Source organism: Pseudorca crassidens, chromosome 16 (genome assembly GCF_039906515.1).
Source record: "Pseudorca crassidens isolate mPseCra1 chromosome 16, mPseCra1.hap1, whole genome shotgun sequence".
Taxonomy (NCBI): domain Eukaryota; kingdom Metazoa; phylum Chordata; class Mammalia; order Artiodactyla; family Delphinidae; genus Pseudorca; species Pseudorca crassidens.
In genome coordinates this window covers 38,686,894-38,711,581 of record NC_090311.1, presented here as the reverse complement: position 1 = coordinate 38,711,581, position 24,688 = coordinate 38,686,894, and the positions used below count along the sequence as shown (strand labels likewise).

At 40.7% G+C, this 24,688-nt stretch overlaps 1 protein-coding gene across 14 annotated transcripts in view; it reads right to left on the bottom strand.

Annotated features, from left to right (window-relative positions):
- Window positions 1-3,971: 3,971 nt before the first annotated feature.
- Window positions 3,972-24,688, bottom strand: part of SGMS1 (sphingomyelin synthase 1) — a 290,636-nt gene continuing 269,919 nt past the window's right edge. For all 14 annotated transcript variants that reach the window (XM_067710125.1, XM_067710129.1, XM_067710131.1 and 11 more), the window contains 3 exons: window positions 8,136-8,289; window positions 6,423-6,589; window positions 3,972-5,708 (listed from right to left, as the gene is read on the bottom strand). In XM_067710125.1, the coding sequence (XP_067566226.1) occupies window positions 5,529-5,708; window positions 6,423-6,589; window positions 8,136-8,289 (501 nt within the window). In that variant the 3' untranslated portion in view covers window positions 3,972-5,528. The remainder of the gene's footprint in view (window positions 5,709-6,422; window positions 6,590-8,135; window positions 8,290-24,688) is intronic.

The following is a 24,688-nucleotide window of genomic DNA, read 5'->3' as shown; positions in this document are numbered from 1 at the left end:
AATACTAGCAAACAGAATCCAACAGCACATTAAACGGATCATACACCATGATCAAATGGGGTTTATTCCAGGAATGCAAGGATTCTTCAATATACACAAATCAATCAATGTGATACACCATATTAACAAATTGAAGGAGAAAAACCATATGATCATCTCAATAGATGCAGAGAAAGCTTTTGACAAAATTCAACACCCATTTACGATAAAAACCCTGCAGAAAGGAGGCATAGAAGGAACTTTTCTCAACATTATAAAGGCCAGTATGACAAACCCACAGCCAACATTGTCCTCAATGGTGAAAAACTGAAAGCATTTCCACTAAGATCAGGAACAAGACAAGGTTGCCCACTCTCACCACTCATATTCAACAAAGTTTTGGAAGTTTTAGCCACAGCAATTAGAGAAGAAAAGGAAATAAAAGGAATCAAAATCGGAAAAGAAGAAGTAAAGCTGTCACTGTTTGCAGATGACATGATACTCTACATAGAGAATCCTAAAGATGCTAGCAGAAAACTTCTAGAGCTAATCAATGAATTTGGTAAAGTAGCAGGATACAAAATTAATGCACAGAAATCTCTCGCATTCCTATACACTAATGGTGAAAAATCTGAAAGTGAAATCAAGAAAACACTCCCATTCACCACTGCAACAAAAAGAATAAAATATCTCAGAATAAACCTACCTAAGGAGACAAAAGACCTGTATGCAGAAAATTATAAAACACTGATGAAAGAAATTAAAGATGAGACAAATAGATGGAGAGATATACCATGTTCTTGGATTGGAAGAATCAACATTGTGAAAATGACTCTACTACCCAAAGCAATCTACAGATTCAGTGCAATCCCTATCAAACTACCACTGGCATTTTTCACAGAACTAGAACAAAAAATTTCACAATTTGTATGGAAACACAAAAGACCCTGAATAGCCAAAGCAATCTTGAGAACGAAAAACGGAGCTGGAGGAATCAGGCTCCCTGACTTCAGACTATACTACAAAGCTACAGTAATTAAGACAGTATGGTACTGGCACAAAACAGAAAGATAGATTAATGGAACAGGGTAGAAATCCCAGAGATAAACCCACACACATATGGTCACCTTATCTTGGATAAAGGAGGCAGGAATGTACAGTGGAGAAAGGACAGCCTCCTCAATAAGTGGTGTTGGGGATACTGGACAGGTACATGTAAAAGTATGAGATTAGATCACGCCCTAACACCATATACAAAAATAAGCTCAAAATGGATTAAAGACCTAAATGTTAGGCCAGAAACTATCAAACTCTTAGAGGAAAACATAGGCAGGACTCTCTATGAGATAAATCACAGCAAGATCCTTTTTGACCCACCTCCTAGAGAAATGGGAATAAAACCAAAAATAAACAAATGGGACCTAATGAAACTTCAAAGCTTTTGCACAGCAAAGGAAACCATAAACAAGACCAAAAGACAACCCTCAGAATGGGAGAAAATATTTGCAAATGAAGCCACTGACAAAGGATTAATCTCCAAAATTTATAAGCAGTTCATGCAGCTTAATAACAAAAAAACAAACAACCCAATCCAAAATTGGGCAGAAGACCTAAATAGACATTTCTCCAAAGAAGATATACAGACTGCCAACAAACACATGAAAGAATGCTCAACATCACTAATCATTAGAGAAATGCAAATCAAAACTACAATGAGATATCATCTCACACCAGTTAAAATGGCCATCATCAAAAAATCTAGAAACAATAAATGCTAGAGAGGGTGTGGAGAAAAGGGAACCCTCTTGCACTGTTGGTGGGAATGTAAATTGATACAGCCACTGTGAAGAACAGTATGGAGGTTCATTAAAAAACTACAAATAGAACTACCATATGACCCAGCAATCCCACTATTGGGCATATACCCTGAGAAAACCATAATTCAAAAAGAGTCATGTACCAAAATGTTCATTGCAGCTCTATTTACAATAACCCGGAGATGGAAACAACATAAGTGTCCATCATCGGATGAATGGATAAAGAAGATGTGGCACATATATACAATGGAATATTAGCCATAAAAAGAAACAAAATTGAGCTATTTGTAATGAGGTGGATAGACCCAGAGTCTGTCATACAGAGTGAAGTAAGTCAGAAAGAGAGAGACAAATACCGTATGCTAACACATATATATAGAATTTAAGAAAAAAAAAACTGTCATGAAGAACCTAGGGGTAAGACAGGAATAAAGACACAGACCTACTAGAGAATGGACTTGAGGATATGGGGAGGGGCAAGGGTAAGCTGTGACAAAGCGAGAGAGAGGCATGGACATATATACACTACCAAACGTAAGGTAGCTAGCTAGTGGGAAGCAGCCGCATAGCATAGGGAGATCAGCTCGGTGCTTTGTGACCGCCTGGAGGGGTGGGATAGGGAGGGTGGGAGGGAGGGAGACGCAAGAGGGAAGAGATATGGGAACATATGTATATATATAACTGATTCATTTTGTTGTAAAGCAGAAACTAACACACCATTGTAAAGCAATTATACTCCAATAAAGATGTTAAAAAATAAAAACTATACTCATCAATAAGAATTTTTAAAAAGCTAGCAGGCACTCTCATTTTATGTGATATTTATAAATTTTATGAGATATTTATCAAATTTATCAATTTAGGTATTTGCTTGGGATACAAACAAAACATACAGCAATTAGGAAACGGGCAAAATTAGTCTCTCCACCTCATGGTGTGAATTTCCTACTACTCGGTTCACAGTAAGTCACCCTGCTTAGCTTGACCACCGTAGGCAGATTTCTCTCACTGTGGACTCTTACTGAAGAATTTACGAAAGCTCACAGTATTTGGGTGGAGAGGTTGTTGAGGTGTGGGTGAAAACTTGGACTCCAATCAGATTTTTACCACTTAACCAGCTGCATGCCCTTGGGAAAGTTATTTAACATACCTGAGTCAACTCCCATAATATGGGGATAATAATACACCTTGTGGTGATGTGAGGGTTAACAAGATAATGCATGTGAATTGCCAAACTCTTAAAGAGAGTAAAACAAAGAAGCTATTGTCTAGGGCTCTGGCTTAAATAAACCGAAGCACAAAAAAGCACATGTCCTTTTTCAGGCAGGCATTATCAACTGTACTACAATTCTCCAGAACACGAGATTTCTCTTGTCCTTCCTGGAAGTTGCAGACTTGAGAGCCACAAGACATGTCACTTCATGATTCTGTACAGTCAGGCATGAAGAACAACCACCAAGTGAATTTCTTGGTACATATGTAGTATGTAAACTTAACATAATGAATTTTTTTATGTAACTATTTTGACCTAGGAAAAAAAGATCCTATTTTTAGCATATGCCAAGAATTCATTTTCATTACTCAAGATACCTTCCCTTTCAATTTGTGGCATCTGGTCCCAGGCAGGAAATCTTCCTAGTTTTACAGTTCTAGCCTCCCTGGTTACATAACAGCCTCCCTTAATAAAGACAGGCTTTGACTGTTAACATCCTCCTTTCTTTCCCACATCAGGAACAATATTTTTTTTCTTTTTTAAAAATTTTTGCATTACCATCGATTAGCAAAGTAGTATTACTGTATTTCTCATTTCAGAATTTACTTTTCCTTTCCAACTAAACTGAAAAAGTCATATTACTTCCAGTTATAGGGGGAAAAAGTTAAGTGACTTGATTGAGAATTAGAGAATTCAAAATTATTGGTGAACAGTGGTCTGCAGTTTGACTTAAACTTATCTGTAAGTCTTTTTATATGTTTTTAAAAATACACTCAATCTGTAGAGGTTACCGAACTTTACAGTACATTTTAAGGAATCTCAAGGGAAAAGAAACATGATTATAAAGGCCCTCTCTCAAAGAAACTCAGCAAGGAAATTTCAAAACTCAGTTTTTCATCTTGCTTTAATGACTTCATTTACGACTTTTGTGAAGAATGTGAACACATTAGAAATAGCAGCCATTTATTTTAAGTATCAGTTTTTATTAAAAAGTGCATTTTGATTATTTTATGATCTAGGTAAGCTGTTAATAAGGTATCAGTATACTCTCTGGAATAATAACTTTACAAAGATTTAAAACAAACAAAATTTTAAAAGCCTTTTTATTTCCTTCACCATTATTGTTTTACAATACAAATATTACCTTGTGAATACACAAAAAAAACCCTACGGAAGATAATTCTGCTGCACATAAAATACAGAATGGATATATATACTTCTTCATTCTTAAAAAACTATTTTGTTCTCCACATTGGCAAGTATAGAATAGAATACTTCCCCAAACATACTCATGTTAGGAGTAAAACTTAAGAGTTACATGCAGTTCCTGCACAAATATATTTTAAAGAAATAGATCTCTTCTTTGTTGTTTACCAACAAAATTGCCATGAGAGTATGGAAAACTAATTTATAGCTTTCAATTTTTAGTTAAGTGATCATTTTCAAAACTCTCTTTTTAAAAACAAAGTATTCATGGCTGTTTTCATTGTATAGTTAAAATCAAACTACCAAATAGATGATAAAATAATTGAAGTGGTACCTGTCATTGCCACCTGCTCACAATATGGGAACAGGCTCTGACTTTCTAATTAACTCTCCCATTCTTTAATTCATAGCAATTTAAAAACCATAAGCAGTCTTCTGATTTAATTTAGCTATAATGCAAAATTTAGTAGTAATACATACATTTATATTTTCATGGAATACTTTATTTTAAATAAAAACATTGAAGATTGCCTACTGACCATACAATCAAGACAAGAAAGGCACTAGAAACATAGACAAATTTCTCTCCCAAGAAACATTTTTAAATTTTAACTCTCTTTTCTCTGACATGTAAAAATCTTTAAATTTGGTTTTCATAACATCATTTTGAAAAATAAAGTTAGGAAATACTTAGAAAATCACTTTATAACAGAATCTTTTTTTTTTTTTTTGTACTTTTTGACACACTGTCTCTGCTGATTTTTACAAAATCCAAAGTTACCAAACCTTTCTGTGTCTGTCATTTTTATTTGAATATCGGTGCAACAGGTAGAAAGATTTCAGAATCGAACCCCATTCAGGTACTTAGAAACCTTCATAGAGACATTTGCTAGAAAATGGCTTACAGCCCAATCTTTGGGGCAAGAGATATGAAAAGTATGTTTTCCCAAGAAAATAATACGCTTTATTTCCAGGTGTGACTGGAAAGACCAGAACTTATGATATAAAAGCTTACATTTATGCTGTTGCATCATATACAAAGGAACACGGTGGTTGCAAGGTTATGTAAATCCCAAGCCTATGAACAGGAAATGTGTACAGTGCACGACAGGTTAAATTTTCTTTATTGTTGTCCAACGCGGGTCCTTTGGAGAGAAAAAAAGGATCACAGTGCTGACCAGGTAACTCAATCGGTTAAGTCACGGTAACTGTTGAAAGATAACAGGATAAGGGAGGTGTTCATTTTATGGCATCTTTTCTCATGGAGTTCTTAGCACTTCGGACAGCTCCTCTTTCCCCACCGTGTACAGCTGTTATGTGTCACTCACCAACCGGCTGTATTTAACTTGCCTACCGAGGTGGATTACTGGCCAGGGGAAGGGCCAATGGTAAGATCGAGGTACAATTCCTTGGACATTCCTTTCAAAGTACTGAAATGGCCTGTACCACCATACTCTGGCCAGGAGGTTCATCTGGGAAGCTTCTTTTAGCACCTAAGAGAACACAGAAAGAGAAAACCAAGTCAGGAAGAACAACTGATGGTTCCAGCCCCAAAAGGAACATACACATGTTTCTCATAACCTTTCACTTTAGGTTCAAATAGTTTCCATATTAAAATTCACAAAGGCCCCCAGACCCGCCCCATGACCACCTACATAGCCACAGTTTCACACTCCCACCACCGTTCTACACTCTGCACTCAGCTGTAAACCGGGCCACACCCTAGCAGAAAAACAAGTAACTCCAATTCCGGGAGTACACGGGGAACATGCGGCTTACTCACTCTCTTGTCTATAAAGAAATACCTCAATTAGTGTTTTAGCTACTCTTCTACGATGAAAACAGAGAGAGTTAATTAAATGTTAAGTATTAAGCTGCTGAGGGGCCAAAGATAGAAAAGAAGGTAGGACTGCAAATCAAGCAAGAGGTAGGTACAGCTTAAAAAATATTTTCCAGGGACAATGAGAGCGTGACTCTTGTTCTAGAAGGATGCCGTCTCCTATGTCATTATATTAACACATTTCTGGCTCATCTTTGATTCAGAAGTGGATCAGCATCACAAGAGACAACACAACCTTAGCTGACTACCTCTTAAGACAAGAGAAACCGAAGACATCTGTGGGTTCTTTGCGCTTTTCCCCCTGCCACGCCAGCGACGGCAGGCCAAGAGCAATAGGGGTTAAAATCAAATGGGGAGAGAAACTCACTTGCTGATTGGCCATAGTGTGGTACCACCAGAAGAGTCTTGTGGTGATGTAATATGCCACCACCACATCCACAGTGTAGTGGTCATGCGCCAAGAGAATACAGAAGATTCCAACCACGCTGAGAAGCCAGCAGATCCAGTGGTACCACCACAGTCGTCGAGGGGAATCTGAAAAGGAGAAACTTGCAATAGTCCCGTTATTCAAGTGCCACTAAGGGCACCCGACCATGCCTCAACTACTACTTCTGAATCCAATTACCTTGGATCTTTCCTTCTGAAAACAGAGCTTTTGGGGTAGCAAACCTAAGGGCTTTCATTTCTCTGTAACGAAGGTTAGAAGGGAAGCAGCTTATTTCATAAAGTGATTTTCTTAGCCATAGTAATTTATATTTGGTTATTACTTGATTCATGTAATTATAAGTGTAGCTTAAAAGGACAAATAAGGACAGGTTAATGCATCATGCTCCATTAAAATACAAAACAACACCGCCCACTGACAATTAAATTTACCAGGAAATAATTTGGGATTAATGCTCTATACAAAAATCAGTACCTTTTGATCCTTATACACAGACTAGGCAATTATAATTGATACAACTGCCCTATTTGCTTTCCAAGCTCTGCAACCATACACTAATTTGAAAGTCTTTGAGATCTCCATTTCTCAAATACAAATAAGAGAGGATCCAAATGCCTGGGAATTCAAGCCCAAGTACGTTCCCAAGGGCAGGGCAGTGTCTGGGAAGTCACCTGATGGGAGATTCAAAATCTCTATTCGTGCAGGCCTTCCTACCTTGTATTCTCACTGAGTGGGCTTCAGAGGGTCTGAAATTTTAGGCAATAATGTTGTCTGAGTGTGATCTACCCTTCTCACCCTGGGGAAGACAGTTTAGGCTTTTACAGAATTTTCAAGGGGTCCAAGTATCCATCATTCATTCAACCACTATTTATTTAGCATCTACGATGTGCCCAGGACAGGAACTGCTCTAGTCACTGGAATCAATGAACAAAATAGGCAAAGAGCCTGCCTTTGTGGGGAGATCCCTTCCTAGTACTGAAGAGAAACAATAAATAATAATTATAATAAAGTAAATTATACATTATGTTAGAAGGTGTTAAAGCCTATGGAAAAGTAAAAAATTGAACCAAATAAGTAGGATCAGCAGTAGAGAGGGTGAAGGGAGGTTTGTCAGTTTAAATGGAGTGGTCACGGTTGGGGGTAGGGTCTTAAGAGTATGTACAGGGCTCCATGTTCCATTTCCAGGAAAATCTGTACTTGGTACTCTAACAATACAACAACAAAGACCGGCTACCGTTCATTCTCCCTGCACCTCTACTAGTGTCCCTATATGCCATCTATTTTAATTTTCACAACCTCTCCCTCATGAGAGAGCTATCATGAAGCTGATAGCTCATGAAGGAGCTATCAGTATCTCATTCTAAAGATGAGGAAACTATGACTTACAGAGGTTAGAGGTTTTCCCCAAGGTCACAGAGCTAGCAAGTAATAGCACCAGGATTCAAAATCAGTTTGTGACCCAAGTCTTCCAATATGGCATCTCCAAGGATAAGGCTTAACCCCATTAAAGTATTGCAGGTACCAACCAGCAGGCGGTTAGGAATCCCGCCCCCCAGGGCCGCTGACATCAGGCCTGTTCTGTTCCCATTTTCCATGCCCAGTTACATTTCTCATGGAAGGCTGCTTTCGACTTACACTCTTTGATAAATAGGTAGGTGAGTGTGAGCATGACCGTGTGGCCGCTGTACAGGTAGTCCCCACACATGTTGTGGGAGCCCGTGATGGACAGGCCGCCACCAGCAATGAGCTTCATTATTCTCCTCAGTTGGGCTTCCCAGTCTCCGAAGAGCTGGTGGGAAAAGAAAAAATCAGACTATTAGCCCACATAAAAGTCTGCTACGATTATAACTTATATTCAGAATTAAGCTTTGTAATATTGTGATTTATAATGAGAAATATATATTTGGCCTTCGCCCCTGTTCCTGGCACAGAGCTTCTACAACCTTTGGAATCTCCCGAGAAGAGATAGAGGTGTCTTTGGTTATTCATAAAAGCCCCTTTCAACCACACCTAGGTTCATGTTCATGAGTTCAAGGTGACTTCTGGAAAGCCCCTAAGGATGGGGGTGGTTGCCAGGAGATCCAACCAGGCGACTAGAGGGTTGGAACCTCTTTCCCACTTCCCGCCACTTCCAAGGAGGGGAGAAGGGCTGGGGGTTGAGTGAATTACCAATGGCCAATGATTTAATCAATCATGCCTCTATAATGAAGCCTCCACAGAAATCCAAAAGGACAGGGGTTTGGAGAGCTCCCAGGTTGGTGGACGTGAGGAGATGTGGGGAGAGTGATGCACGCCCCTTCCCACATACCTTGCCCTACACACCTCTTCCATGTGGCTGGTCCTACGTTATATCCTTTTACAATAAACTGCTAATCTAGTAAGTAAAATATTTTCCTGAGTTCTGTGAGCTCTAGCAAATTAACTGAACCCAAGGAGGGGGGTCATAGGAACTTCCAATTTAAAGCTGGTCGGTAAGAAGTATAGGTGACAATCTGAACCTGTGATCAGAGTCTGAAGTGGTTGGGGGCTGACAGTCAGTGTGAGATTGAGCCCTTACCCTGTGGGATCCGATGCTATTTCCAGGTAGACAGTGCCAGAATGGAGTTAAAGAGGGTTAGAGATTTGCTTGTGTGTGTGTGCGTGTGTGGGGAAACCCATATACCTAGTCACAGAAGTATTCAGTGGGGTTTTCAGAGTACAGGAGATGCACAGGAGTGTTTTTGCTTTATGAGTTTATATTAAGACATGTAAAGTCACCGCCCCCCCCCCCACCATGAAGTGTGCCCACTCAACATTCACTGCTGTTCAGACAGCCCTTGGAAGAGTGTGGTCCTAGAGATGAAGCAGGCAGCTTCAGAGCTCCCCTTACATGTTGGCACTTTTTAGAGCACATGTCAGCAGATATTTAGTTACTAAAGTTTTTTTTCACTACACTGTTAAAGACTGACTGATTGATTTACTACCATAACTGCCATCTGGGGGAAAATCTCTGGGAAAAATTTAAAGATCTATTTCACACGCTTGGCCTAGAGGACAAATGTTCTACTAACTTATTAGCTAAAGCAGCTGGAGGTTAGAAAGTCAAATATATGAATTTTTTTTTTGGTATGTGATTTTGGGGGACCAAATTGAAGCAAGGGACTGAGTAGGATGTACCTTCAATCTTCTGAAATTATGTGGGTAGAACTGCATGTTTTTCCTTTTAATAAGAGTCAAAAAGTTTACAAATAAGTCTACCTGTCTCTGATACAAGTCTGGGCTGGATACTAGAGTGGTAAATGGCATGAACAAGTCATTCACCGAAACTTTTGTTTGCTCTGGCAAATAAAATGTGTGACTGTCTATATTTTATGTTTGTCAGCATTCTTTTAAATTTTGGTGAGCCAATTTAATCACCATGACCCCTTTTCAACATTTAACTGATAATATTCTGAGCTCTGGGAAACATGTTTCATTATAATTTCCCTTTAAAAAAACTGATCAAGATTTCTAGTTAAGGACGTCAGGTTGAACATACCACACAGCAGATACGGATTTCCAAATTGAAAGGGATCACTGAAAGTCCAGCTCAACAGAAGCAAACAGATCTACATAGCAAGACTCAGCATTATGGAACTTCAGAAACTTGGGGCTAACAAGGGACCTTCAAGCATCCAGAGATCAAAAACAAGCTTCACACAAAAGATCAAGAATCAGGCTTCTTCAAAAGCAATACTGGAAAAGAAAAGGCTTCAGAAAAATGCCTCCAAATTCTGAGGGAAAATGATTTCCAATTTAGAATTCTACACGCAGCCATATTATTAACTGAGCCTAATCTTAAAAAATAGACCAAGGATAAACTAAAGTCATTTCATATATACAAGATTTCGCAATATTTACCACCTATGTATTCTTTTTGCGGGAAATTACAGAAGATGTACTCTACAAGGCAAAGGAGAAAACAGAAAAAAGAAGAAACGGGATTTGCTAGGATGCCAGCGAAGGGAATACTGAGAGCTGTGCTGTAGGCCTAAGAGAGGGAGCCCCCTAAATGGGTGAGTCAGAGCTCTGGAGATGAGGCTAACAGAACACCTAATTCCGCGGCTGCACTGAGTCACAACATGGGAACGAGTAAGTACACAGAAAACTAACAGAGCAAAAAAGCAAGGCAATTACGGACTCTACAGGAAATGAAATATTGTGTTGAAAAGTAATTATAGGAAACTATATGACTTGGCTATGAATAGCATCTACAAAACTGTAAGAATGTAAGCTCTGAATACTGAGTTAAATCAAGGACAGAAAATGACACTGGGAAGATGGGATAAGAAGCCTAAACTACTGTACTGGGATGGTGGGGGAGGGGAAGAAGGGAAGGAAAAGGCACAGAACACATACAAGCTGCAGGGGAGGATTGTGTGGGGAATACGAGGGCTCTGAATCCTGGCCTTCCCCAGCAGGAAGTCAGCAACAGCCTGTATTGGAAATTATAAAGAAACAATATTGCCATGGCACTTAGAGACCTGAGGATAAACACATACACACACAAAAATTCTGTAAAAAGAGTTAAAGAAATGAAGGTAAACACCACGAGACTCAGTTGAAAGAGCTAAAGAGAGTAGGAAAGCAGGCTGAGTGTGATTAGGGTAAGGGTTGCGTACCATGGTTTTCATAATAAGTCCTGTAGGATCATTTTGTTTCTTAAATTGCACGCATGTATGAACATGATAAAAATTTTTTGAGAGTTTTAAATTGAAAGTTTGGTCTGGTTCTGTCATAACAACGGGTAATAAATGGAAGAAAATTATGGCAAAAAAGCTTAGGTAGTTCTTCAGTTTACATTATTTCAAATTGTCCTTTCGAAACTCCCTCTGTGTTTTGAAAACTATACATCATATTCTTGAGCACCATTCCCCCTCAATTTGCCCTCTCATTTTGGTAGGAAAATATTTGTGGAGAAACTGTAGGGGTAGGAAAAGAGGGAGAGATTATGAGGTAAACATGGCATTGAGGAAAAACAGCCCAAAATTAATGCTCCATTTCTTACAAGTGCCCTCAACACATCTATGCTTTCTTTTAAAAATATCTTTCCATGATTGTCAAACCTCTGCAAGGGGAAAGGCTCTTTAAAAGCTCAGTGGGGAACAGGACAAGAAGATGGATGGTTACAGCTACATAAAATTTTTAAATTACACTCTAAGAAGGTAAACAAACTCTAAGGCAAATGACAACACAACTGGAGCAGAAACAACTTAACATCTTTACCGTGTACACGGTACACATAAGTCAAGTAAATAAGACCATTTAGGAAACAAAATTTATCAAAGGACAAAGGATGTGACCAGCTGGAGGCACTGGCTCTGTCAAGCAAATAGAAATAAAAATGAACATTAACAGGAGCTCATTCTTTCCCATATCAAATTAGCAAAGCTAAAAAAAGATAGCCAATGGTGGGGCAGGGACAACGTCACTGATCTTCTCAAACAGGCTCCTTAAAGAGGAGGGAAGGAACGTGGTAAATGCAGCAGCCAGCAGTGCAGGGAGGAAGAGGCAGTGGCCTCCGAAACAGACAGGCTGGGTTAAAAGCATGGCTCTCCTACCAATTAGCTGTGTGACCCTGGGCAGCCGAACCACTCTAAGCCTCAATTTCCTCATCACCAACCTGGGGAGTAATATATTTATTACAACTGGCAAAATCCTCTGCAAAAATCATCATCAATATTGACCACCAATCCAAACAGCCATGACCTGTGTGTGACTCAGTGCTTAGTTGTTTCTAGGCACCTACCTCCAAGAAGTGATCCCGCACATGAAGAAAACCTTTACGCACAATATTATTTATAAAAGCAACAAACTAGAAACAACCCAAATGGGAATTGTTAGATAACTGTTCCCTTGCCATTCAGAACCTGGGCCAGGGGAGCAATGGCAACACCAGGGGTTGCCTGTCATTACAGGCATACCTCGGAGATATTTCACGTTCGCTTTCAGACCACAGCAATAAAGCGAATATTCCAATTAAGCGAGTTTCACGAATTTTTTGGTTTCCCAGTGCATAAAAAGTTATGGATATTGTAGTCTATTAAGCGTACAATAGCTTTATGTCTAAAAAACCAATGTACGTGCCTTAATTAAAAAAATACTTTAGTGCTAAAAATGACAACCATCATCTGAGCCTTCAGCAAGTGGCAGTAGTAACATCAAAGATCACTGGTCACAGATCACATAACAAATACAAAGTCTGAAAATCTGCAAGAATTACCAAAATGTGACGCACACATGAAGTGAGCAAATGATGCTGGAAAAATGGTGGTGACAGACTTGTTCCACCCAGAATCGCCACAAACTTCCAGTTTCTAAAAACTGCGATAACTATAAAGTGTAATAAAGCAATGCTCAATAAAATAACGTGTGCCTGTACCCCCTCAGGACCTACTGAGCCAGAATCTGAGGTGATTCTAATGCACACTATAGTGATTCGAATGCACTGAACTAGGCCATAATTGTTTAATACATTATTTAAAAATAAGCATACAATGACTTCGTAGTAAGTTATATCATATTTTCTTCTACCAAGAGGAAAAAAATGAAACCAAATGTTTGGTATAATTATAACTGTTTAAAAAAACATGCACAGGAAAAATCTAGGATGTACACACTGCATGTTAGCATGGTTTGCATGGAAACCGGTAGGAGTTCCCTGCTTGTTGGGCTAGAAAGGAGGGGATTCCTGTGGAGTTCTGCAGTTCTGAGATTTAGGTTACTTCTGAGTACAGGCAGGAGACACGGGAAGAAAACAGAAGAAGAGGAGGAAAAGGAGGAAAAGGGAGGAGGGGGAGGGGGGAGGGAGGAAGAGGAAGAAGCAGAAACAGGAAGCTCCCAGCTCCATCTTCCTTCCTTCTCATTTTAGTTTCCTTCTGCACTCTGCCTGCTACCATTTTCCAGAGTCCTCAAAGGGCTGCTCCAGACACTGTGGCCTGTGTGTTGGGTTGCATTCAGTGGGAAAGAGGATGGAGTGTGTACCTGGAGCTCTAACCTCCCCATCAGTAGACTTCTGAGTGCTCATCTTTGAAAGCAGAGATATTTGGGGGACATTCACACAAACACTTTCTCAGTGGGCACTACAAAGATGTGACAAGGTCTTGCATCTGCATCATTATGTGAATTATGATCTCCTAGGGTCAGAGAAAAATCACTTTTCAGTAAAAACAGAGCAATTTTCTTCAAGTTCTAATAAACGGCCAAGAAATTAACTGGCTAAATCACTTAAGCAATATGAGACATAGAAAGAAATGGAGAGCAGAAGACAGACGGAGAGGCTTCTGAAAGAGACAGACCACTCCAGAAGGGTTCAAACCAGTGAGCCTTTGGTTACTAAAAACCAGGTTCCCCCAGTATGTTTTTTTTTGTTTGTTTGTTTTTTTGCGGTACACGGGCCTCTCACTGTTGTGGCCTCTCCCGTTGCGGAGCACAGGCTCCGGACACGCAGGCTCAGCGGCCATGGCTCACGAGCCCAGCCGCTCCACAGCACGTGGGATCTTCCCGGACCGGGGCACGAACCCGTGTCCCCTGCATCGGCAGGCGGACTCTCAACCACTGCGCCACCAGGGAAGCCCCCCCCCCCCAGTATGTTTTCAATGCTGAATACACAGTGCTCTGATGATAGGCTGTTCACCACCATTCAGTTTGCAGATGGCCTCATGCACTTGCCTTTTCTCTTAAGTGCATCTGAAAAGTGGGGACATTGACTGTGCTTCATCCCCTTCTGGCAGGAGAGGGAGAACCTAGAACCCAAACTCATCAAATAATGCTGCACGAATCAATGGCTTTGGTATAACTTGGAGGAAGGGCTGAAAGTGAGTGCTAAAGAGCAGAAATGCTATTTAATATAATCCTTGAGTCTTACCAATGCTTCATCTTACAGCAGCCCTGAAAAATCAGCGAGGCAGGTCTTAACTCTGTCCTGGGTCCCCCGGCTGTTCAGTTTGGGAGCTGGAATGGGTCCCAAGTCCTCTGACTCCGCGTATGTATTATCTGCAAACTGCACGCTACCTGTACACTGCCAGCGCCTCCCCAAGCCTGCATAAACCAAGAACCGGATACACATGAAGCAACCTTGCTCTGAGCAGCCTAGGTTCCTTACAAAGGTAACGTCATGCCATCATGCCCCATACCAACCACCAGGAACAGTCAGATGTCTCTCAGTGGACCTGTCCTCATTCATGCATTCAATGAATCTAGCTACTACCACCAGGGCAAATAACTTCTTGTCTTGTTCCAGAAGAAAAGTCTTCCTCCAAAACAGAAAATGCACTACCATCCATGGCATGTAAAGAAAGCTGTTCTTGGGGCTTCCCTGGTGGCGCAGTGGTTGAGAGTCCGCCTGCCGATGCAGGGGTCACGGGTTCGTGCCCCGGTCCGGGAAGATCCCACATGCTGCGGAGCAGCTGGGCCCGTGAGCCATGGCCGCTGAGCCTGTGCTCCGCAGCGGGAGAGGCCACAACAGTGAGAGGCCTGCATAACGCAAAAAAAAAAAAAAAAAAAAAAAAAGAAAGCTGTTCTTCAACACCCAGACCACAGGTCAGATCCGCTAAGGGAATCAAGCATCAGGGAACAGCAGGATCAATGGAATCCCCATCAATCCATGTCCTGCGCAGCCTGCAACTGGGAAACACACGCTATGTGCTGCAGTCCCCGCCTCAACTTCAACTCCCAAACAAAAGCAGCAAAACTATGCCACTTCCTGAATTTCAACAGGCACACGGCGCTCCTAACCAGTGATGGACACTTAAGAACTAATTTGAGGCATGGAATGTCCTTGAGCATGACCTTGAAGACTGAGGGGAAGATGGTGTGTTGCTAAGTTTGATGAATGTTTTAGATTTCACAGCAGCAGTGAGAGGTTCAAAACTGCCCCTTATAATTTCTCCGACCTTCTGTGATACATATATACCATGAAGATGTGATACATATCTACAATGGAATATTACTCAGCCATAAAAAGGAACGAAATTGGGTCATTTGTAGAGATATGGATGGAGCTAGAGTCTGTCATACAAAGCGAAGTAAGTCAGAAAGAGAAAAACAAATATCGTATATTAAAGCATATGTGTGGAATCTACAAAAATAGTACAGATGAACCTATTTCCAGGGCAGGAATAGAGACTCAGAGGTAGAGGATGGACGTGTGGACACAGTGGGGCAAGGGGAGGGTGGGAGGAATTGGGAGATCAGGTTTGACATAAATACACTACCATGTGTAAAGTAGCTAGCTAGTGGGAACCTGCTGTATAGCACTGGGAGCTCAGTTCAGTGCTCTGTGATGACCTAGATGGGTGGGATTGGAGGTGGGGAGGGAGGTCCAAGAGGGAGGGGATACATGTATACATACAGCTGATTCACTTCGTTGTACAGCAGAAACCAACACAACACTGTAAAGCAATTATATGCCAATTAAAAAAAAAAACTGTCCCTTATAATTTCTCATACCTTTTTGTGACTGTCGATTGAGGAGTAAAAAAAAACAACAAAAAGGAATGTAGGGTCGTTTGTACATAATAAAATATTACATTTTGTTTGTACAGAGATTCCAACTTTTTAACAGAGTTTTCCTGTCAATTAGCTCATTGTAGCCTCACAAGCCTATCAGGTGGTTAGCGTATATGTAATTATATCCATTTTACAGATAAGCAAATAGAGGCGCTATTTTTCTATTTCACGGTGACTCAGTTGGGATCAGATCCAAATGTCTTACCTCTCACTAAAGGATCTTGCCTTTTGGTTCCCTGGAGAGAGCAGCTATTGGTGCAAACACTTCTCCAAATAACAAAGGCTGGACAATGTCTCCAGGTTCACTTTTTTTGTTGTTTTTGTCATGCTAATGAAATTGAATCCATTTTACATAAATCATTTAAATATAGTTGAACGGTTTAAAAATTTTATTCATTATTCACTAAAGATCTATTTTTCGTAAGTGTTTTTTCCATTAAATCAAATTTCCCCATCTCTAAAAAAGTTATTTCCATGGGAATCTTTCACAAACAAATTACACATTTTCCACCTTCTTGAGCAAGGTGTTTTCAGTTTGATCTTAACTTTCCTTGCTTTATGTTGTGCTGCGTAGGAGGGATGCTCCAAAGACCTCTAAGCTTATGTCATAAGAACAACAATGAGGATAAATCCAGCCGCAAGCCCCCGTTTTGGGTTAACCATCCAGGTGGCTCTGGACGAACCATTTTACCCATTCTAGCTTCAGTTCTCTCATCTGTAAAATGGCGAGAATACCACCACCTCATCCTCAACCCTCACTGCCAAAGGGAGGTAATGTTTATAAAAGTGATTGCTCAAAAATTATAAAGCGCTATACAAATATCAGACCACATTACAATGATCAAGTTAGGCCCATGTTTTGGGTGAGGAGTTCCTTAAGTGAGAACGCAATGCTTAGCAGCCAAGAAGTGAAATTCTCCTTAAATCCACAGCCCTCACGGATGTTCATCTGTGATCACTTTTATGAATTCTTCCTCAGATGGTTATCATTTCATTCCTGGGAAGATTTAGTTTCATCCGCAAATATTATCTCCATCTCAAATGATCTGAAGTAGGGAGATTTCCCTATACACATCCTCTTAGAACTCAGATATACAACCTTAAAAACATTTTTCCCTCCGCTGAGCTCTGAGGGATCTGGCTCTCCACACTGCTCCATTATCCAATGTATCCAAGAGTTCCTATACCAGGCAGGCTTTTTTTTTTCATGGGGAGGGGTGTCTAAATAATCATCAGTAATAAAGCACTCATCCCCTACCAGCCTCCCTTTCCCCCAGTAAAAACGTAAAAATGTTTTCATGGCCTTTAGTAAGGAGACTTATCAGAGCCTTCATAAAATCTTAAATAAAGATCAGCTATGGATTTCCATTTACCCAGATACTTATTTGTCACATTAAAGAAATCCAGTATTTCAGTCAGGCAAGATTTCCCTTTAACAAAAATTATATCTGAGAGATTCTGTAGCCTACCTGGTCATGAGGTGAAAATTGAAAAAAAATTCCCTCAAATTTTTGCTTTGAAAATGTGTAAATCTAAAGAAGAGAATAATGAACATCCTTAGACTCATCAATTATCAATATTTTGCCACACTTGCTTCTCCTTCTTCTCCCACTTTTTTTTCCTGGGCCATTTGAGATTTAATTTGAATACATTATGACACTTTACCCTTAAGTGTACAAACAAGGACATTTTCTTCTGTAATCACACTCACGAAATTTAACAATGATAGAATACTCTCATGGTTAATAGACATCCTTATTCAGATGCCCCCATAGTCTCAACAATGTCCTGTATAGCTTTCCCCCCGGAATCTAGGATTCAATCAGAGGAGACATATTGAGGGTACTTGTCATACTCTTAATTTTTCTTAGTCTACTAGTTTCTCAGTCCTTTTTTTTTTTTTTAAATGACACTGACATTTTATTTTAAAGAGTCCAGTCTAGTTTTTTTATATCAAGAGCATGTCCCTCCATTTGGCTTTTATCTGACTGTTTCCTTATGTTTAAACTCAGGTTAAATGTTATTGGCAGGAATATACAGAAATGATGTGTCCTACCCAGTGCATCAGATCAAAAAGCATCCGATATCATTTGTTCTGTTGCTGGTTTGATCACTTGGCTGCCAGAGTGTCTGCCAGATTTCTCCTCCGAATACACACCTTTGCCCCTTTATTATTAACAAGCAGTTTGTGACTTTTTGAAACTATATAAATATTATGGTGCCCCACCTTTCACCCAGTGGCTTTAGCATCTGTTGATGATTCTTGCTGGAATTATTACTACAGTGGTTGCAAAATGGTGATTTTCTATTTCTAATATTTCTTTTATATCTAGCAGTTAATTTTTTCTCACCAGCACTAATTTTTAAAATGTTTCTTATTAACGTATTATAATTAATTACTGTCATATTTCATTGTGGTGCTCCAATTGTCTCACACGTGGCCAGTGGGAGCCTCTCAAGCAGGACAGTATGGCTTCTGAATGGAACCCACCGGCCTGCAGTGTCTGGGAAGCTCTGGAACCTTCCTCAGGACAAAAGTCCTGCTGTCCATCTGCCTGTACTCTGACACAGTGGATCACGCTTCGTGTAGAGTCATATAGCGTCACCTCCGAGGCTCTTTGGATTTCTTCAGTGAATGCTTGTTCACCCTGGTGACCTCTTCACACTAGATGCCTGCTGCCATGTAGGAAACCTCTGTCACCTTCCCAATGTTTGCCCTGGTCTAGGCATTCCTCATCTTTAAATTTGAAACACCGCACAAAAGCAGCCTCATCTGCCTCCCTCGTGTGGAGTACCAAGAACAGAGATGCGGCTGAACTTCTTGCCTCTGCCACTTAGTACCTGCAAGACAACAGGCAAGTCAAGCATCTCTGGACCAACTGCAACTTCCTCCCACTCATGACTGTGAGACTTCAGTGAAAAAACATTGAGAATCATACCTGGCACGAAACAGGTAGACGTAATTTAGCACCGCTCGAAGTCTACCTCCCCTCCTCTCTCCCAAACAGCTTACTTTCTGTATCACTGGAGAGATGGCTTTCTAAGAGACAGATGTGATCACATCCTATTCACTGCTCCAACCTTTCCTGGCTTCCTGTGGCCAGACTCCTTAGAAGGGTGACCAGATCCCTTAAAACCTGCCCACAACGTGCCTCTCTGGCTTTCTCTCTGCCACTCAGCCCACAGGACCACATGACCAGGCGTCTCTAACTTTACCTGCGCCTTCAGACTTCCTTTCACACCCTTTCTGTTCTCTCCCTTTAACTCCACTTGGCAAACACCTACTCATCCTTTTCAGACTTGGCTTGGACGGCACCTCCTCAGTGCAGCCAACACTCCCAGCAAAGTTTGCCACCTTCTTCTCTGCTTCCATGGCAACTGAGCACCTCACGCCTATTACAGTGAAGGCTGTAGTCAGAGAATAATCTTATGTGTTACATGTCTGTCACAGCTTCTGGATGCCCATTTGTCTTACGTGTTTGTGTATCCTCAAAATTCACCCCACGCAAGACAGGTCCTCTAGAAATGTTTGTTCAGAAGTAAGCAATCCGCTTGTTTGTGAAAAGAAGTCACATCTATAATCTCTCTGCCTCACAATCCCTGTCTCCCTGGAGACTTCCCATAAATAAGAAAACCATTTAGAAAGTTTATAAAATCATGTAAAAATGCATATAACAAATGTTAACTATAAAGACACAGGAACAACTGCACAAAAAGCATGATCAGAACTATGTAAGAAAAATACACATAAAGAACTAATAAATATACTGAAACATGAACAGTAGATAGAACCATGAGTGTAAAAATTTTCCTTTTTACATTTTTGCAATGTATCTATAATGAATGTAGAGTTTCTTTAAGATGGGGAAAAATAACCTTTTTTTAAGACAGAAAGAAGTGACTTAGTACATTTTTCTTTTTTCTTTTTCTTTTTTTCTCATTCCTGAAAAGGGAAGAGAACAGTGGAGAGAAAAATGGGAAAGTGAAGAAGAGACTTGGGATGGGGGAGGTTACCGGAAATTATAAAGCAAGAAATTTTTTTAAAAATGAGAATGAACAAAATGATAAGAAACTGGGAGGCAAGCAGAAAATTAGGTAAAATCAAGCACTGACAATTTAAATTCCACACGATTCAACAGGATGACATGAAGCTATTTTGGTAACAGAACACAAGCCATATTCTGAAATGCTGATAAGGTTAGCAGGAGCTAATCAGAACATCAACATTTGTCAGCGAGGAGGGCAGCTTTTGAGCACTCAAGCTGTTACCTAAGAAAGTAGGAAAGAACTTAAAAAGGTTATAAAATCCTAAAAAGCAGTGAGTCTTGTGCCTTGTAAGACTGAACACATGCCAGTAAAGAGACCCTTGAGACTGAGGATTACTACATCACAGCTTAGCATCGAATTGAAGGAGGTGCTTTGATCTTCCTAATGCGTGCAATGCAAAAAAACTGACAGTGGCAGGAAAGAACACGGAAGTCTTTCTGTTATTATATTTGTATTTTATTGTTCCACTGAACAATTAATCTCAGATGTCCAATTAATCTCAGCCTTGTCCGACAGTGGGCTATGTTCAAGTATGCTGGATGGAAAAATAAAAAGACACGTTTTTGAAGTTCAAGAAAATCATTCCACTGAAAACACCATGTCAGATTAATGCGTTAGCCAGCTAAGTACCCAGGATGTAACGTAACTCTCTCGTTTTGAAGGTTTTCAAATCTAAGGTCACCATGGAGACCAAAAACCAGAACCAACATGAATCTCACTTTAATGCTTAGGCATTAGATTAACTCAAGTGATTATTAAAATGAGAGTTGAAAACAGCATAAGTTATTCCTTCTCTTCCAATAACATTAGTGTATCTGTGTTATCTGGGGCAGGTTTTTTTTTCTTTCTTTTTTTTTCTTGTGGAGTTTGCTAAAACAACAACAACAAAAATTTCTTACATAAAGCTTAGGACATAGAAGAATTCTCAAATGTTTCTGCCTTTTTTATTTTAAAAAACTGAATCCTAAAAAGTTAGAACAAGATGACAAGAAGGTGTTTTCTGGTTGGGACACATGCTCCTTGGAGAAAAGCTGTGTTGAGATTAACAAGGGGTAATCAAGGTTGCACTAACTTGGCAGCCTCGTAAGCCCACCACGCACACCCACTGGGATACAGGACTAGTGCTTCCCAGAAGCTTCTGTTCCAGGAACTGAATGCTTCCTTCCCTTCTCACGCCCCAGCAGCTCATCTCTGTTGCAGGAGCATCTGATGACAGGCCCCCTTCTCTTCTCACCTCATCATTTCACATGACGATTACTTCTCTAAGCCATGACATTTTGTGAAGTAAAGAGTACACTGCCATCAAGTGAATGAACACTAGGAACAATTTTCTTAATTACTACTGCATACCTGTTGAAACATTTTTCTTAGAAGCCATGCGTTTTGAATACTGGTGTTAAGGGAAGAATTAAGTACACTAATTATGGGGCTTTGCATGTTGGCAGAACCAAGTTTAAGTTCACGCGCCCATGTTAAACAAAGTCGTATTCTAAAGCTCAACTCTCTTCCCTTGGAGTTTAATGATGACTGATAACCATAAGAATATCCACCAACCAACAGGCCTTAGATGGTGTCTCAAGTCAGGGGATAACCAATTCTGGAAGCATCGTACGTTAATGTCCTGTCTCTGGCCTTTTCATCCATACCAACAGCTTTAACACCACCGAGAATATGATGAATCACAAATATTTAATGTCTAGCGCTGATTTTTCCCTCAATTTCAGATGTAGACTGCTAGTTGGCCTGGACACCACCACTTAGATATCTCACAAGTACCTCAGACTCTATTTGTTTAATCTGAAGTCATTAACTCCGTTTTCCTCCTTACCTTATAATTATGCCAGTGGTAAAAGCCAGTTGCCTTTGAAATCCTTCCTTTCTCTCCTTATTCCCTATATCAAATGTATTGCTAAGCTGTACTGATTCAGCCACTTAAATATTGCTCAAATCTGTCTCCACTTCTCTTATCCCTACGGCCAGCAGCTTAGCTTAAGGTCCTTATATCACAGCATTTTCCACATTATATAAGATGAAAGTTCGGATGAGGTGGTCTTAAAGCACTTTCCACAAAGGCAGGGGCTTCTACTCTGCTCACCCCCTTGCACTCCAGTACCTCAGACACAGCAGGTGCTTAATGCACGTTAAATACATTTTCTCTGGATGAATAAGAGTCTAGGCGTTAAGGCGTGATGGCCACACCAAGCTTTCTTATTTCTGTACAGCATCTTACATCTACAGAGCCCTGGGTATTTACTGCCTTCTTTCACTCTCGCAACTCCTTAAGATGGTATGAAAAGTGCCATAAGCCCTGTCTTGCCAACAAAGGGACTGCGGCTCTGAGAAGTTAAATGCAACTGCTGCACAGCTAGCAAGTGCTGGACGACATCATCCTCACTCTGACCTCAGTGTTCTTTCCACTACTGGGTAGGTTTGTATTTTTACAGGGTAATGAGTCCCCTCTCAGTGCAATGGTTCAGAGAGAGTTTGATCAAGATTTGGTGGCGAGGATATTGAGACACTGGACTGGATGACTTTCAGTAAGGTTCCTTTCCGTTTTGACTAACCAAGCCCTGGGTAGGGCTCTAAGGAAGGCAGAGGTGGTCTCTGGGATCTCTCTCGAGCACTATCTCTCGCTCCCTTCTGACACTGTTCCCCAGTGCAGTGTTCTGACCCTTGTCTGACCTCTCAGTTTCTTAAGTTTGATCTCCAAGAGGCAGCACTGAGCCTTCAAGACCTTTTCCAAGTCTTCTGTCTAGCTTCAGAAATCATTCTGTTTTACTTGTGAAGTGTTCTTGCCAAAGAAATTAGAACAACTGAATCAAGTCTCCAGAGCCAACTTTCTATTTAGAGGAAATATGGAGGAGAAAGGAAGAAGTTAATTGACACTAGAAAGACGCAAACAGATAAGTCCAGAATGTGGGATATTCTACAGGACAACTGCTCTGATCTCTGTAGGTTACTGATGGGGTTTACAAAAAGGGGGTGGGGGGACTTCCCTGGCGGTCCAACGGTTCAGACTTCAAGCTCCCACTGCAGGGGGCACAGGTTCGATCCCGCATGCCAAAAAAAATAAACGGGGGGTGGGGAGGAGAGAAGGAACTGCTCTAGAATGTAGAGACTTAACAGACAGAACAACTAAATATAATATAAAGACAGTGGATCCTAATTTATACAAACCAACTGTTTTTTTTAAAAAGGCATTTTTTAAGACAATCAAGATATTCCACGAGTTGGTAATTGCCAATACCAAAGAATTACTGTTAATTGTGCCGAATGTATCAACAGCGTTAAAGTTATGAGATAAAATGTCCAAAATTTTTAGATGCATATTAAGTATGTAGCAATGAAATAACATTGTCTGGGGTTTGCTTTAAGATACTTCAAAAGAAAAACAGAAGATAAGATGAAGCAAATGTAGTAAATCTTGGTAACTACTGAGTCTGGGTGCTGGCACACGGTGGTTCCTTATACTGGTTTCTCTCTGGAATACAGCTGAAAAATTTCAGAACAAAAAACTGTGTTTTTGAACCCATTCTTCCAAGAACTCTGTTCTACAAAAGAATTAGATTTAGTGAGTTTTTACTAATAATTTTTGCTAACATTTTACCCCCTCCTGTATACTTTAAAGATTCTAATTTCCAGAAGACTGTCACAGAAAGATGGCCCTAGTCGGGGTTTCTGGCAGCATGATACATGAGCGACACACTGGGGTCTGGTTTTGCATGCTGTCCCTGCCATTACCTCTGTCTTTACCAAGAAAACCCACAAGCTATATTTAGCTATGGGATCCTGATTGGATGTGCTGATGACTCGAGCTGACTCTGTAAGTGCCAATACTAACCAAGCGTGGGGTTGCCGGCAACTGGGTGGAGCTGCAGAGGTCCTAAGAAGAAACAAGGCTGGAACCAGATCAGGGAGAAAGGCCACACACACAGCACGACCCCTTGATGCTGGGTCCACCTTCAACATGGGCTGGACCAGATCCCACATCTACCTAAACTGGTATGACATGTTCCTTGGTGGAGAAACTTCCCAGGCACAGACTTTTTTAAGAACCGAACTACTACTGAGAACACACTTGCTTATCAAGCCAGCCTCCCAGCAGGAGTCTACATCACTGGGTCCTCAGTGACAACAAGGTATTTCGTCTAAGTCAGGAGCTGTAGGCAAGTGCCTGAGAGCTTTCATAGAGGATAAAGAAGATGTGAGGCTGGCTTTCTTTGGAAGGGCTGAAGAAAGAGCAAGGAGATGCAGAGAGGCAGGATTGCTGATGGAGATGAGTAGAACCTTGGGATCATTCATTCCTTATGACGAATTCTCCAGTTACGGAAATAGACTGTAGCAAAAACGGAAAGAGGGCAGAAACAAACTAGCTACCTCTCTGAGCACGTATGTAAGTCTAGGAAGGAAGGGGACCACAGTAAGCAAGCAACCTAAAGAGATCCAGAATTTCAAATGATAAAGACACCACTTTAAAAATCCCTCTTCCGGGGCTTCCCTGATGGCGCAGTGGTTGGGAGTCCGCCTGCCAATGCAGGGGACACGGGTTCATGCCCCGGTACGGGAGGATCCCACATGCCGCGGAGCGGCTGGGCCCGTGAGCCATGGCCGCT